A 13559-nucleotide genomic window follows, 5' to 3' on the forward strand; every position below is an offset into this window, starting at 1 on the left:
GCTATTAGCGACGGGTTTTCAGAAGCAGTCGCTAATTTTCCGTCAGGAAGGAGACGCGAATGAGAAGGGCAATTTCGTCTCTTCATCAAAAAATTCAAAATTATCCTACACTTAAAAATCGTACCAAACTTAATATTATTTTACACCATATATTACAATCCTACCACAATCATTTTCTTTATCATTTACGTACTAATCATTAATTTATCATATCTTTCCAACCAAACGTAGCCTTTAATAATTATTAATCATTACAATAAAAAATGCAAACTACAACAAAATTTAAATTCTTCAAACCAATTGGAAGAAAATAATTGGATTACGTCAGCGTGATTTCCAGCCTGTAGGCTATGCGCGCACTATCCTGTTCGGATTTTCCCTTTCGAAGTCTCCGCAAGCATACATTTTTCTCGGAAACGATCGTTTAATCCTTACCTGAAAAACAAATTAACAATTTACCCAGAAAATCAATGCCCACAAGTTGTAAAATTCTTCTGTTGATTTAGCGAAAAGTTGATTCGTAGTAGTTTAAGGGGACGAGTGATTGTGTGGCCTGAATTCTCTTCACTGGCAGGATTTTGTCCGGTTTCCATCGATCGGTTCAGGCGGCTGTATGACTTGTCATCAAGAATTCGAAGAATTATTGTTAGGATTAGCAGTTAGGAGTTGTAGTACAGACGGAGAAAGAGTGCCATGGGTGTGTTTATCAATGCTCATGGCCAGCCTTCCGCCGCTATCTCCGGTATTCTTCAAGTCCGAGCTCAGTCTACGTCGTCGTATCATCATAGAATACGCCCTGTTGGATTATCTTATGCTCGACGATGGTTGAATCCGCATTACGCGCCTTTCAGGTACCATCAATTTTCTTGTGTAAAATTATAACATGCAAAGGGAGGTAAAGTGAATGTAAATTACCCGTTTTTAAACTCTCTTTTTTTTCAACAAATAAAAGTAATATATTTGCTGATTGCACATATGGCCAAAAGTGGAAGGGTTTATGCTTGGAAGTGCAAAATTGATTCTTTAAGTAGGCACGGATGGAGGTTCAATTACAAAGCTGAGGCAAACGAATGTGTAAAATTTCTGATTGAGCTAATTGAATTTATATGGATCAAGTCTATGATGTAAAACATTACATGCAAAGTTGATGTTGAATTGCCTTGAGAACGTTTGGCTACGGCCAAATTTTGAACTAGTTATTGATTATGTGTGATTTAGAGAGCTGGGAGGAGCGGATATATTAACCGCTGCATTTAACATCAAGTATTTTTTTTTGAGATTAAGCAAAGGATAAATCACTGGGGTTGTTCCGATAGTATATTTCAGCTTTTCCTTTTATTTCCTTCAATGGTTTATGGTCTGTGATTCTATATTTGAAATGGACTAGAATTTTCTGCTACCCTTGTGCAGTTATATTCTGTTGGTTGTGACTTCTGTATGGTTGCCATGTGCTACTATATATACTTTTAATTAAGAATGTGTGCCGTTTAGTAACTACCTTTGGTCACCAAATGTAGATTTCCTAATCTTTTTTTCCGATATTGAATTTACTTATTTCTTAATGAACATATTTTTTTTATGTTTTTTCCAAAATTCTTCTCCTGTTTGTAAAATTATAATTATCAACTTCTTGCAAATTGAAATTATTGGAAAAAATATAAATTTTTTATTCTATATTGTTAAGTACATGATTCATTTGCAGGCTCAACACTTTTGGCATACAGTGTTCATTGGTTAATACTGATGGCTGCCATTCAGTTGAGACCGTTGAAGTTCATGAGGATACTATGTCCCTTGAGTCAAACTGTTTAATTCCAGTTGTTCATCTCGAGTCTGATACTCTGGAGACTGAAGGGCTTAATTTACTGGTCGGTGATTCTTATGTGGATACTATTTTGACGACACTGCCTGTAAGACTTGCTTGGTCTCACTCTTCCCCATTCCTCAGTATCAGTTCATCTTTGAAATTATGCAAGTCTAAATATCTTGATTTTGGTTGTTCTTTCTTTCCTTGGGATCATGTAGGTCTTGTCAGAGGAGGAGCAGAATGCAATTGCTGCCACTCCTGCTCATCCAGCTGGGCTCTATGGTTTGTATGCTTTTATACCGTGATAGCATTCTCGTTGATTTGATGGACAATTTTCTGAATGAATTTTCATCTAGAGAATAAAACTTCCACAGAAAATTATTATTTCCCGCAAATGTAAAAAAAAACATTCTTTCAATAATGTAAGTACCATCTCATTTCATATTTCCTATATAATGATTATTTTCGATCAACTTTGCACCACCCTATAAAACTACAGTTCAGATATAGAGGCACTTGCATATTCTCCAGGGATTTCTGATATTTCCATAGAATTAGAGGATTGCCTTGGTTTTCAGAGTTCAGTTGATAAACCTCCGTTTCTTGGATTTTTTCCAGTATCAATATTTTCATTTCAAAAGAACTATCACTATGACAAATATTATCTTTGGTTTTACTAAAAAGTTCTCTTAATCTGAGCAGACTGATTTCATGCCGATCCATGTGTGTAGATATTCTTACAATTTCTGAAATTTTTTTGTAATATTTTTCTTCAAATGGAAGTGGTTACATAAGATGATATATCTGTGTTAGCAACCTCCGATTAGTAACCGAAAATGTATTATAATTTGAAATGGGAATAACAACTTCCTGTTACAACCACTCTCTCTCACACTAACAAACTGTTAGTGACTCATCACTCAATTTAACTGAATGCCTTTCTAGCCAACCCCCCCTCTCTCTTTTATACATTGTTCTCACGTGCCTTCCCTTTCCCTTTCCTAACGTATACGTTTACAATCTTGGGCCTATGTTTGTTCATCTCTTCCTCTGTTGGGCCGGCTAATTCAGAAGTCTCTGGGCTCATTGTGTTTGGGCCCGTAACATGCCCAGCCTCTTCAAAAATCGCCTTGTCCTCAAGGTGAAATCCTGGAAATTGCGCTGCAAAATCTTCCTTGTCTTCCCATGTTGCGTCCTCAACAGTTCTTCCTTTCCACTGGACCAACAATTGTCGGACTATTTTTCCTTGCATTCGCTTATCTCTTTCAGCCAAGATTCTTTCAGGTTCGAAGGAGAGAAACAAATCCGTGTCTACTTCACTTGGTAATTTAACTTCATTAGGACCTCTCCCCACTGCCTTTTTTAAACACGACACATGAAAAACTGGATGTATTTTGGACCCTTCAGGCAACTTCAAACGATAAGCCACTTGTCCCACTTTTTTTAGTACCCTGTAAGGCCCATAATACCTTGCTACTAGTTTCTGAAACACCCTCGTGGAGACAAAATTTTGGCGGTGTGGTCGTAGCTTCAAATACACCACACCGCCTTCTTGAAATTGAACCTCCCTCCTCTTTTTGTTGGCAAACTTGGTCATTCGTTGTTGAGCTCGCTCTAGATTGTATTTGAGCTGTCTCCACAGTTCATCTCTGTCCACGAGTGCTTGTGATACGGCTGGTACCTTAGTTTCCCCGGGTAGAAACTTAATTAGAGTGGGAGGTTTCCTCCCATACACTACTTCAAAAGGAGTCATCCCAGCAGCAGTTTGATACGATGTGTTGTACCAATATTCTGCCCAATGCAACCACTGTGACCAGCTCTTGGGTTGCTCGGAGCAGAAGCAGCGCAGATATGTCTCCACACATTTATTCAGGGCTTCACTTTGTCCATCTGTCTCCGGATGGTAAGCCGTGCTCATCTTGAGTTGAGTTCTTTGTAGTCGGAACAACTCCGCCCAAAATAAACTCATAAAAACTGCGTCCCTGTCACTGACAATTGTCTTTGGGACCCCATGTAATTTGATTACATTGCTTGTGAAAAGTTCTGCCACGGAGGTGGCAGTGTAAGGTCTTTTAAGTAGTAGAAAGTGCCCATATTTGGATAGGCGATCAACCACCACTAATATCACCTCATAACCTTGTGATTTTGGCAGCCCGGTAATGAAATCCATGGCCAAGTCTTCCCAAATAGCTGCTGGAATCGCCAAAGGTTGCAGCAATCTAGCTGGTGACGCAGCTTCATACTTTTGTTTTTGACATACTCCACATTCGGACACAAATTTGTAGATATCGTTTTTCATCTTTGGCCAAAAGAAATTGTTTGCAATTCGTTTGTACATTCGAAATGCTCCTGAGTGTCCGCCCATAGGAGTGGCGTGAAACTCATTCAACAACTTGGGAATCCATGATGAGGCTGTAGGAACAACTAATCTGCCTTTAAAGAACAAACACTCATTAATCAAAGAATAGTGTCCGCTACCTTCAGGAGCCGTCTTCACTCTCTCTATGATGTGTTTAAATTCGGGGTCATTTTGCACTGCCTCCTGAATCTCTTTAACTCCCACCCATTCAGTTTTTGTTAAAACATTCAGCCCTCTCATGTCTTCTCTTCTAGATAGGGCATCTGCTGCCCCATTGTCTGTTCCTGCTCGGTTTTTTATGTCAAATTCATACCCCAGCAACTTGGCCAACCAGTACTGCTGGTCCGGCGTTGTTATACGCTGCTGCAACAAGTTCTTCAAGGGCTTATGATCAGTTAGCACCACAAATTTGCGTCCCAGTAAATAGTGACGCCAATGCTGTATTGCCAAAACTAATGCCATTAATTCCTTCTCATAAGTCGATTTAGACAATGCTCGTTCTGCCAGTGCTTTACTATAAAAAGCAATCGGCCGTCTCTCCTGGGTCAGTACCGCTCCTATTCCTACTCCTGAAGCGTCACATTCTATCACGAACTCTTTAGAAAAATCGGGCATCCTCAATACAGGGGCAGTAACAATGGCTTGTTTGAGCTTCTCAAAAGCTCCCTGAACTTTCTCATCCCACCCAAAGTTATTCTTCTTCAGCTGCTCGGTTAGGGGTCTCGCAATCTTACCGTAGTCTTTTCCGGTAATATCCCGTTAACCCCAAAAAATCCCTCACCCCTTTCGTGTTCCGTGGTCGTGGCCACTGCACTACACTTTCAACTTTACTTTGGTCCACTTCTACTCCTCGAGCCGTGATGACATGTCCCAAGTACTCAACCTGTTTTAATCCAAACTGGCATTTTTTTCTATTCAACACCAGCTGGTGTTGCTGTAGTAATCTCAACACCACTTCCACATGTTGCATATGTTCCTTCCGTCCCTTACTGTAAATCAAAACATCATCAAAGAAAACTAATACAAATTTTCGCAAATAAGGGCGGAATACCTCATTCATGGTAGCTTGGAACGTTGCTGGTGCGTTTTTTAGCCCAAAAGGCATAACTAGAAACTCGTAGTGGCCTTCATGAGTCCTGAATGCTGTTTTATGCACATCGACAGCTTGAACTCGAATCTGGTGATATCCAGATTTGAGGTCTAGCTTGGTAAAGTGTGTCGCTCCGTGTAACTCATCAAATAACTCCTCTACTACTGGAATCGGATATTTATTAGCAATGGTGATGTCGTTTAATGCTCGGTAGTCGATGCAAAAACGCCAACTCCCATTTTTTTTTAACAAGTATAACGGGGCTCGAATAAGGGCTATTGCTGACTTGGATCACATCTGAAATGAGCATTTCCTTCACCATCTTTTCAATTTCATCCTTCTGATGGTGAGCATAACGATAGGGCCTCACCGTGACCGGCCCACAACCTTCCTTTATACTAATAGCATGATCTTGACTCCTTCTAGGAGGTAATCCACAAGGTTCTCGGAATACCTCCTCATAGTTGGCCAAAATGTTGTTCATTGCTCCCTCACCTTCCGCTTTTTCTGTCACACCCCTCTCTTTCCCATTCCACTTGAATACTACTGCCCCATAGAACTCGACCTCACTCATCTTGGCTATCCCTTTGAGGGATACCACGGCCCTACTAAGGGATGGATCTCCCTTCAAAATAACTGTCTGCTCATGCCAACTAAATCTCATCTCCATTTTGTTCCAGTTCAACAAGACATCCCCCAACGTGCGAAGCCAATCCACCCCCAAAATCAAGTCAATACCTCCTAACTCAAATAGATACCCATCAATCCGGATTTGGCATTGCCCCATATCCACCTCTAGCTCCCTACACACCCCCTGACATGACACCCGACATCCGTCCTCAAGACACACCCCAAAAAATACGCTTTTGTCAACCACGAGCCCCAACTCGGTAATTAATTTTTTTGCAACGAAGTTATGACTCGCGCCACTGTCAACCATCGCCACTACTTCCCTTCCAGCCACTCTCGCCCTCATTTTCAATGTTTGCGGATGGTTTATGCCGTTGACAGAGTACAACGGTAATTCAAGGTTGGTGTATTCAACGTTGGTTTCCCATGCCTCCTCTACTTCCCGCCTCGTCCCCTCGTTCTTTTCCTCCAACTCAACCTGCTCCCACTCGCCATCCTCCCCTTCATCTTCCGCTAGGACTGTCATCCTCAAGCTTTTGTTGGCACATCGGTGCATCGGGTGGTAGGGCTCACCGCATTTAAAACACAACCCCTTCTCATGCCTGTGTAAGAATTCTTGGTGAGAAAACCACCCTACCGTCCCGATTCTTTTGGTCGGTTATTCTCGTCATCCCTCCACCACTACCTCCTGAGTAACCCCGAGACCCACCACCATAGGATTGCGGTGTAGGTGAGTTTCGTATTTTCTGCTCTCCTGGGCTTACTGTCCGCATATTGTTAATGGGTTGTGGGTAATTTTTGTTCCGGTCCCTATCAAGCACTGGGGCCAGATTGGTCCAGCCCATATTAGTTACGGGTTTCACCGTATTCCCAAAGCCCAACCCAATTCTACTTCTTCCTCGATCCACCGCCGTCCCATACAACTCCCTCTCCAATCCCCTTGCCAACATCATTGCACGATCCACTGTTCTGGGTGCGTGCACAATAATCCTCCGCCGTATCTTTTCCCTCAATCCACTCATGAAATAGCCGAGGCTCTGATCTTCCTGGACTTCACCCAGCTGCGCAATCAAGACCTCAAAACGCTCGATATAAGCGTCCACCGACTGCTGCTCCTGAGTCAATGATGCCATTAGTTCGAAAGTGTTGGCATCAAATCCGCTGAAGAGTTTGATCAATTCCTCCGCAAATCTATCCCATCCTATGTTTGGGATTCTAACTTTCATCCATCGGAACCAGTGCACAGTGGTATCATGCATACAAATGTAAGCTAACTTGAGCCTACATTCCCTTGGTGTTTCGTGGATTTCGAAATACTGCTCCATTCTTCCCAGCCACCCCAGTGGATCTTCCCCTTCGAAAACCGGTAATTCGATATTCTTTAATGCCATTCTCACTTCCTCGGCGGCTTCTTCCCGCCCCCTACCTGGCGTGCTGCACTCTTCTCCTTCCCGTGCATCTCGCTCCCCTCCCCTGGTTGTCCTCCTCCTTCATTGCTTACTACCGTTGCTCCCCCTTGTGTTTTGATCATATGTTTTATCATTTCCTTCAAGCTTAGCAGTCCTTCCACACCTCTATCGATCTTGTCCAGCCTTCCTTGCACTTGCGACATGTTGTTTTGCATTCCTAACAACGCTTTTTCCATGCTTTCTATCTTCGCTTCCGATCTCGTGCTGGCCATCGTGTTCCGTCGTTCCCTCGGATCCGGCAGGTCGGACCAAATTGTTAGCAACCTCCGATTAGTAACCGAAAATGTATTATAATATGAAATGTGAATAACAACTTCCTGTTACAACCACTCTCTCTCACACTAACAAACTGTTAGTGACTCATCACTCAATTTAACTAAAGGCCTTTCTAGCCAACCCCCCCTCTCTCTTTTATACATTGTTCTCACGTGCCTTCCCTTTCCCTTTCCTAACGTATACGTTTACAATCTTGGGCCTATGTTTGTTCATCTCTTCCTCTGTTGGGCCGGCTAATTCAGAAGTCTCTGGGCTCATTGTGTTTGGGCCCGTAACAATCTGCAGCGTTGCTGTTTTGTTTATTCATGTTGCTCAGTATTTAACAAAATGTCTCTTGTACATTAGCTTTATACGCTTGCTGCTTGGCTGGGAATTCAGTTGAACACCTCTGGAATTTTGCTTGGCCTGCTGCCATTGCATCGATTCATCCTAGTCTTCGTCCTGTGGCCGTCATGGGCTTTTTTGCAAAGGTATCAAATCCACATAAACCACTCTTTAAAGCAGGAAACCACTCTTTAAAGCAGGAACTGGGATCAGCTTCTTAACCATCTGCATGTTGTAATAGTTTGCAGTTATTGTTGGAGGTCCTTTAGTTGGGAAACTTATGGACCGCTGTCCAAGACTACCTGCATATAATTGTTTGACTATTGTCCAGGTTCTTATTCTTTACTTGAATTCGACATTACTGGAACTGAAACCTTTGATATCACTATCTTACACTCATGTTTATGTTCCAGGCAGCTGCTCAATTGTTATCTGTTGGAATCATAATCCATGCCCATACTGTCCACCCTACCGTGTCTTCTATACTTGTCAAACCTTGGTTTTCTGTGCTTGTAATAGCTCTGGCTGTTGAAAGGCTCTGTGGATTGGGTCTGGGAGTCGCGATGGAGCGTGATTGGGTTGTTTTGGTAGGTCCTTTTTGGTTTCTTTGTTTCTTTTGCTGCAGCATCTCCTTCAGTCTCTTTAATTTTTATGTTTTCATGCTTTTTAAATAGTCCGGAATACATTTATTTCAGTTGGCAGGGACAAACAGACCTATCGCTCTTGCTCAAGCAAATGCAATTCTCAGCCGTATTGATCTCGTCTGTGAGGTGATTGTCATTTGTAATATGTTTTCACATTTTGTGATATTTATAAGCATGTCTAGACGGATTAGAATTTAGTAGTTAGCTAAAATACTAAAATAGTAATGGTTCTTGTTCATTATTAAATCCTGGTGCTAATAATTTTGTGGTCTTGTACAACTGCAGGTTACTGGAGCTTCACTATTTGGCATTTTCTTGTCCAAATATGAACCAGTGACATGTTTAATGCTGGCTGCTAGTTTGATGACATGGTCATTGCCTCTTGTGGTAGCGTTGTCGAACTTAGTTATTGCAATATTGTTGAAACTAGTTGATCTTCTGAGTTTTTTTTCTTTTTTGCATTATGTAGGTTATTCTCGGATGGATAACTAATAAGCTTTCTGCTGGAGTCCTGGACCGTGCCAAATGTCCACAAAGTGGATGCAGTTGTTCCTCTCCATTATCTATGTTAGATCCCAAAAATATATGTAAGTTTTAGTAATCTATGATGTTCTAGATTTTGGATTTTTTGATTGTGCTAATTCTGCTTCTTTTTTTTTTTTTTTTTTTTTTTTGTACAGTGGCTACCAGCATAGAATCTATTAGGCATGGGTGGCTTGAATACCTTGAACAACCTGTTCTTCCGGCAAGCCTTGCTTATGTGTTGCTCTACTTCAATGTACTTGCTCCTGGTGGTCTGATGACGGCTTTTTTAACACAACATGGTAGTGCTTAGACACTTAAACTACCTGAATTAGCTTCCTGGATGGCACTTGCGAGTTTATGGATTTCAACAAATTCTGTTAATTTTTTCCCATGTTCGTTTTGAATAAAAATCTAGAATTTATAATTGCTGTCAATTTAAGATTTGCATCTATGATTCCTTGATCACTTTATTTTTGAACTTGGTTCGGATGCATGGAGAGGCGGGTGAAATTCATTTTCTTGATTGGTGAAGCATAGTTCTGTTGAGATGTATAGAAACATAAAACATCTTTGATAGGAAGCATGATTTTGAACTGAAGTTCAATATCTCTATCTAAAGCTGATACCAGAAAGGTGTGTGATGAGGGATCTCCAGATGAAGTTACAGGGAATTCATTCAAGCATCAAGTTACCAGGAGAGTTTTGGTCCACCTAGTTTATCTTTGATTTCCAATGTCACTCGCGCCAACGAGGTGATTGGTTGTGGTTAATTAATTGGTTATGATGCAGCAATGTTTATTATTCATGGAAAAGCTGTGTAGCTTTTTTAAGATGGCAACAGGATGAGAATAGTGACTATATTGCCAGATGGAGATGCTAACCACCCTCATCCTTTTTCTGGTCCCCGTTATTTAAAATGACATCGAGATTTATTGGAAGAATTTGAAATGGAATTCTATTGACATTTTTCTTTTGTGAGATTATGATAGTGAGGGAAGGTGTCAGTGTCATAAAGGTTGTATGATGAAGATGTGTATTTGAGATAAATGTGAACATATGTTCATATCGCAAATGATCTGGAGTTGTTAATAATTTCTTTGATAATCCAGTGATGATGAGTGTTTTTGTATTGATATATTTGAGATTATTTCAGGTTTAAGACCTTCGATTATTGGGGGGTTCAATGTATTATCTGCTTTAATTGGTGTTGCTGCAACATTTGTATCTGCAAAGATGGTCAAGCGACTTGGTATTCTCGAGGTTTTTTTCTTTCTGCGCATTTTATCTTGCTGGATTTATTTCTTTTGTAGTGTTTGCGTTAATCTTTCGCAAACTCAAAGTACTTCTTGTGGCAGGCTGGAGCAGCTGGCCTCATCTTTCAGGCTTCACTTCTCATGATGGCTGTTGCTGTGTACTGGACTGGCTCTGTTTCTCAGAAAATTCCATTTCTATTCTTCTTGTGTTTAATTGTGAGTTCCTTTTCTGTTTTCATCTGCAAATGCTGGATATATTTATAAAATTGTGAATGAGTTTAGGGGCAACTTTATATGTTTTATTCAATCATGACTGAGGCAAACACTCGTTGATGAAACATAAAACAGACCGTCCATTTGAAAAATAGCACATGTTATTGAACATGCCTAATGAGTTTAATGTGATACAATTTGAATATGTTAATCATGTTTTGTATTTATGTTCGGAATAAATTGCATTCTTTTATTCTTTTTGGCTGCTCATCATTACGATTCTATAAAAGTGAAACCTTTGTTCGCTGTGTACTTTGCAAGTTTTTAGCTATTCTTCATTGATGCAAACATGTTGATTCACTGAATTAAATTACTTGAATGATGATTAGGACTGTCAATATTTGCTTTCATATTCATTTGAAGTTATGCATTGTTATAGGTACAACTGAGTTTTAGCTTATTTCGAGAGAACTCATATTTCAATAATTTGAGTAGTAGTTTTTCTTGTATTGGCATAAATAGCCACATTGAATTTTGCCAAAACCATTCTGTACAAAATTTGTTCAGATTTTGTATGGGTTTGATGACTTATGTATAGTTCAGGAATTAACATAATAAACTATCAAACTGCATCTGTGCTCTTTACTGATTTTGTCAAAATGCATGTTGTCCTCTATTGCTTGTTTGGATGCATATGCTTCAATTCATGTACTGTCTCTAGTTTGAATGTTGTAAGTTTCTTGTTCTGCTTTGTGATGCTTACTTCTTAATTATTATGATCTTTCATCTTATCTTCACCATGGACCTTTCTCTTAAGCATGCTGTGACCTAATGAGATATTTCCCACGAACAGGTATTGTCTAGATTGGGGCACATGTCATATGATGTTGTAGGGGCACAGATTTTACAAACTGGGATCCCAGCATCGAAAGCAAATCTTATTGGGACTACAGAAGCTTCTGTTGTTAGTTTGGCTGAGTCGGTAATGCTGGGGATTGTGATAATTGTAAATGATGTTTCGCATTTTGGATTTTTGGCAGTGCTGTCACTTTTATCAGTGGTTGGGGCAGCTTCTTTGTACTGTAGATGGCTGATGAATCGAACTGATACACAAAAGAGTCTCTTTTCTTTTGAGCCATCGTTTTCATGATGTAAGTGGTGTGTTCATGCTCTTTATCCATTCTTTGAATGATTACTATTATTCGATTTGCTCTCTATCAATTTTCTGCTTTCCAATTGCTGTGTGTGCCTCATGGTTTTCAGCTAAAAGAATGGTTGGAACTAATTGTAGTACCAATTTCAGAATCAATTATGGGGAGCTTAGAGAATATTGAGTTTATTTTTGAAGGTGAAGTTTGATTATTATGCTTAACTTTTTATTGATTCCAAGTTGTAAGATGAGATCCTTGCTTGATTAAAAATCCAGGTCGCAGAACATGAATCTTTGTGAGGAATGTTGTTTCAAGAAAGATAATCAATCTCTTTGGTTCACGAGTCACCTGTCTTTAGCTTACTTGAATTTAACCAGTATGATTTAGTCCTTAGGGTGTGTTGGTTGTATTGATGGGATGACAGTGTGATTGATCATTTAATTGATGAGGATTGTTGTGATGTGATTGATTAAGGAGCCGTCATTCCTCTCTTTTACTGCATCCTCAGACAAAAAATATGAGTTGTTTTACTTCGACATTTACACAACCACCACCATTGCAGTACCCAAATTTTCCACTACCATCAGATCTGCCTACCAAAAAGCATCATCGTCACAGAGCCACTGGTCATGTTTTGCTGTTTTCTTTTTCCCCTTGCTTCGTCTTATTCTTTTTTTACACTCTGCTATCTACTTGTTGTGAAAACTAGTAATATGATTTTTGAATCTTCTGTACCATGACCTTGAATCTTCCATGGTAGAAATAGTTGAAAAGTGAATATGGACTTGAGGAGGAGGCATTTTACTTCTATTTTGTAATTTGAAGGGGTATGAGTATCTTTGCATTTTACCTTGTAATTTAGCTTGCGATGTTGGAAGTGTTAGAAACACATTTATTCTAGGATTTCTGATCAGGCCAAAACATGGATTTGTGTCGGATGGAAAGATAACAAGCTGGAAAAGGGATGGTAACCAAGGAAGGAACTAAGCCTGATTATTGAGAGATTCCACTTTAGTCATACCAACTAAACACAACATTGAGTTTTACAAAATTCAAATTCTTTAATATATTAACGGTTTTTATTGATCTGGATTATGTGAGGTTGCATCATCAGAACTTCTGTACACTAATCAACTGATTTGCTTATGTTTACAGCTGTAGCGATTCTGCAACAGTCAAGCGTAAAACACCGACGGAAATGAAACTCCAACATCAAGGGGCTGTGACCCTCCATTTGGTTAAATGCCCGGCATTACTAAAGTGGCATAAGACTCTGTAGAATCTCACAATGTACATATCTAACGATATAGCTGGTAAATTTATAGCAACCATGCTCCTTATAGCAATTTGGCCACTGGGGGTGTATATTAGTAAATTATTCTCAAGACATAGTGAATAATTTATCATGAATAGTAATTGATGGATTGTGTGAGGCTGCGAAGGTGCTTCAAACACAATATTCTCAATGAGCTACAATAGCTCGTGTTCTAAGAATGTATACACCGATAATTAGATAGAGTTTGGTTTCAAACCAAACAGAAAACACTCGAAGTAATCATTCGTTAAGAAAAATTGAAAGATTTTAAATTGTGTAAACTGGTCGACTGAAATACGGGGAATCGGTTCTGGCTTTTATCAGTTCACCTGTGGACAAAACTGAACTGATATCAGCTGAACTGATCAAGTCAGTTTAAAACATAGTTAAGCAGTTAATACACAAGATATGTTTATGGATGTTCGGAGACTTCAACTGTTCTTACGTCACCCCTTCTACCACTTCGGGTAGGATTCACTAGAAGACTTTGATTTATACAACAC

General features: G+C 39.8%; 1 protein-coding gene across 6 annotated transcripts; it reads left to right on the plus strand.

The window, feature by feature from the left end:
• The first annotated feature begins 312 nt into the window (after positions 1-312).
• Positions 313-13173, plus strand: LOC140813801 (solute carrier family 40 member 3, chloroplastic-like). 6 transcript variants are annotated; one of them, XR_012114010.1, is made up of 15 exons: positions 313-851; positions 1703-1910; positions 2026-2089; positions 7977-8101; positions 8197-8286; positions 8369-8542; positions 8630-8725; positions 8885-8986; positions 9069-9186; positions 9280-9423; positions 10278-10384; positions 10480-10593; positions 11444-11741; positions 11854-11938; positions 12897-13173. XR_012114010.1 is itself a non-coding variant. In XM_073172548.1 (15 exons), exons 1-13 carry the CDS (start codon positions 694-696, stop codon positions 11738-11740), a joined length of 1797 nt encoding a protein of 598 aa, XP_073028649.1. In that variant the 5' UTR covers positions 313-693; the 3' UTR covers position 11741; positions 11894-11938; positions 12897-13173. The 6 variants fall into 6 exon arrangements, 5 of the variants coding, with proteins under 5 accessions (XP_073028649.1, XP_073028648.1, XP_073028647.1 ...); XM_073172548.1 differs by having other exon boundaries at positions 11894-11938; XM_073172547.1 differs by lacking the exon at positions 11854-11938 and having other exon boundaries at positions 11444-11748.
• Positions 13174-13559: the final 386 nt, after the last annotated feature.

Source organism: Primulina eburnea, chromosome 15, assembly GCF_022965805.1.
Source record: "Primulina eburnea isolate SZY01 chromosome 15, ASM2296580v1, whole genome shotgun sequence".
Taxonomy (NCBI): Eukaryota; Viridiplantae; Streptophyta; class Magnoliopsida; order Lamiales; family Gesneriaceae; genus Primulina; species Primulina eburnea.

Coding starts and splice junctions, on each gene's coding strand:
- LOC140813801 (XM_073172547.1), top strand. CDS start 694: ATGGGTGTGTTTATCAATGCTCATGGCCAGCCTTCCGCCGCTATCTCC. Junction 1,911..2,025: donor CTATTTTGACGACACTGCCT/GTAAGACTTGCT, acceptor GGGATCATGTAG/GTCTTGTCAGAGGAGGAGCA. Junction 8,102..8,196: donor TCATGGGCTTTTTTGCAAAG/GTATCAAATCCA, acceptor ATGTTGTAATAG/TTTGCAGTTATTGTTGGAGG.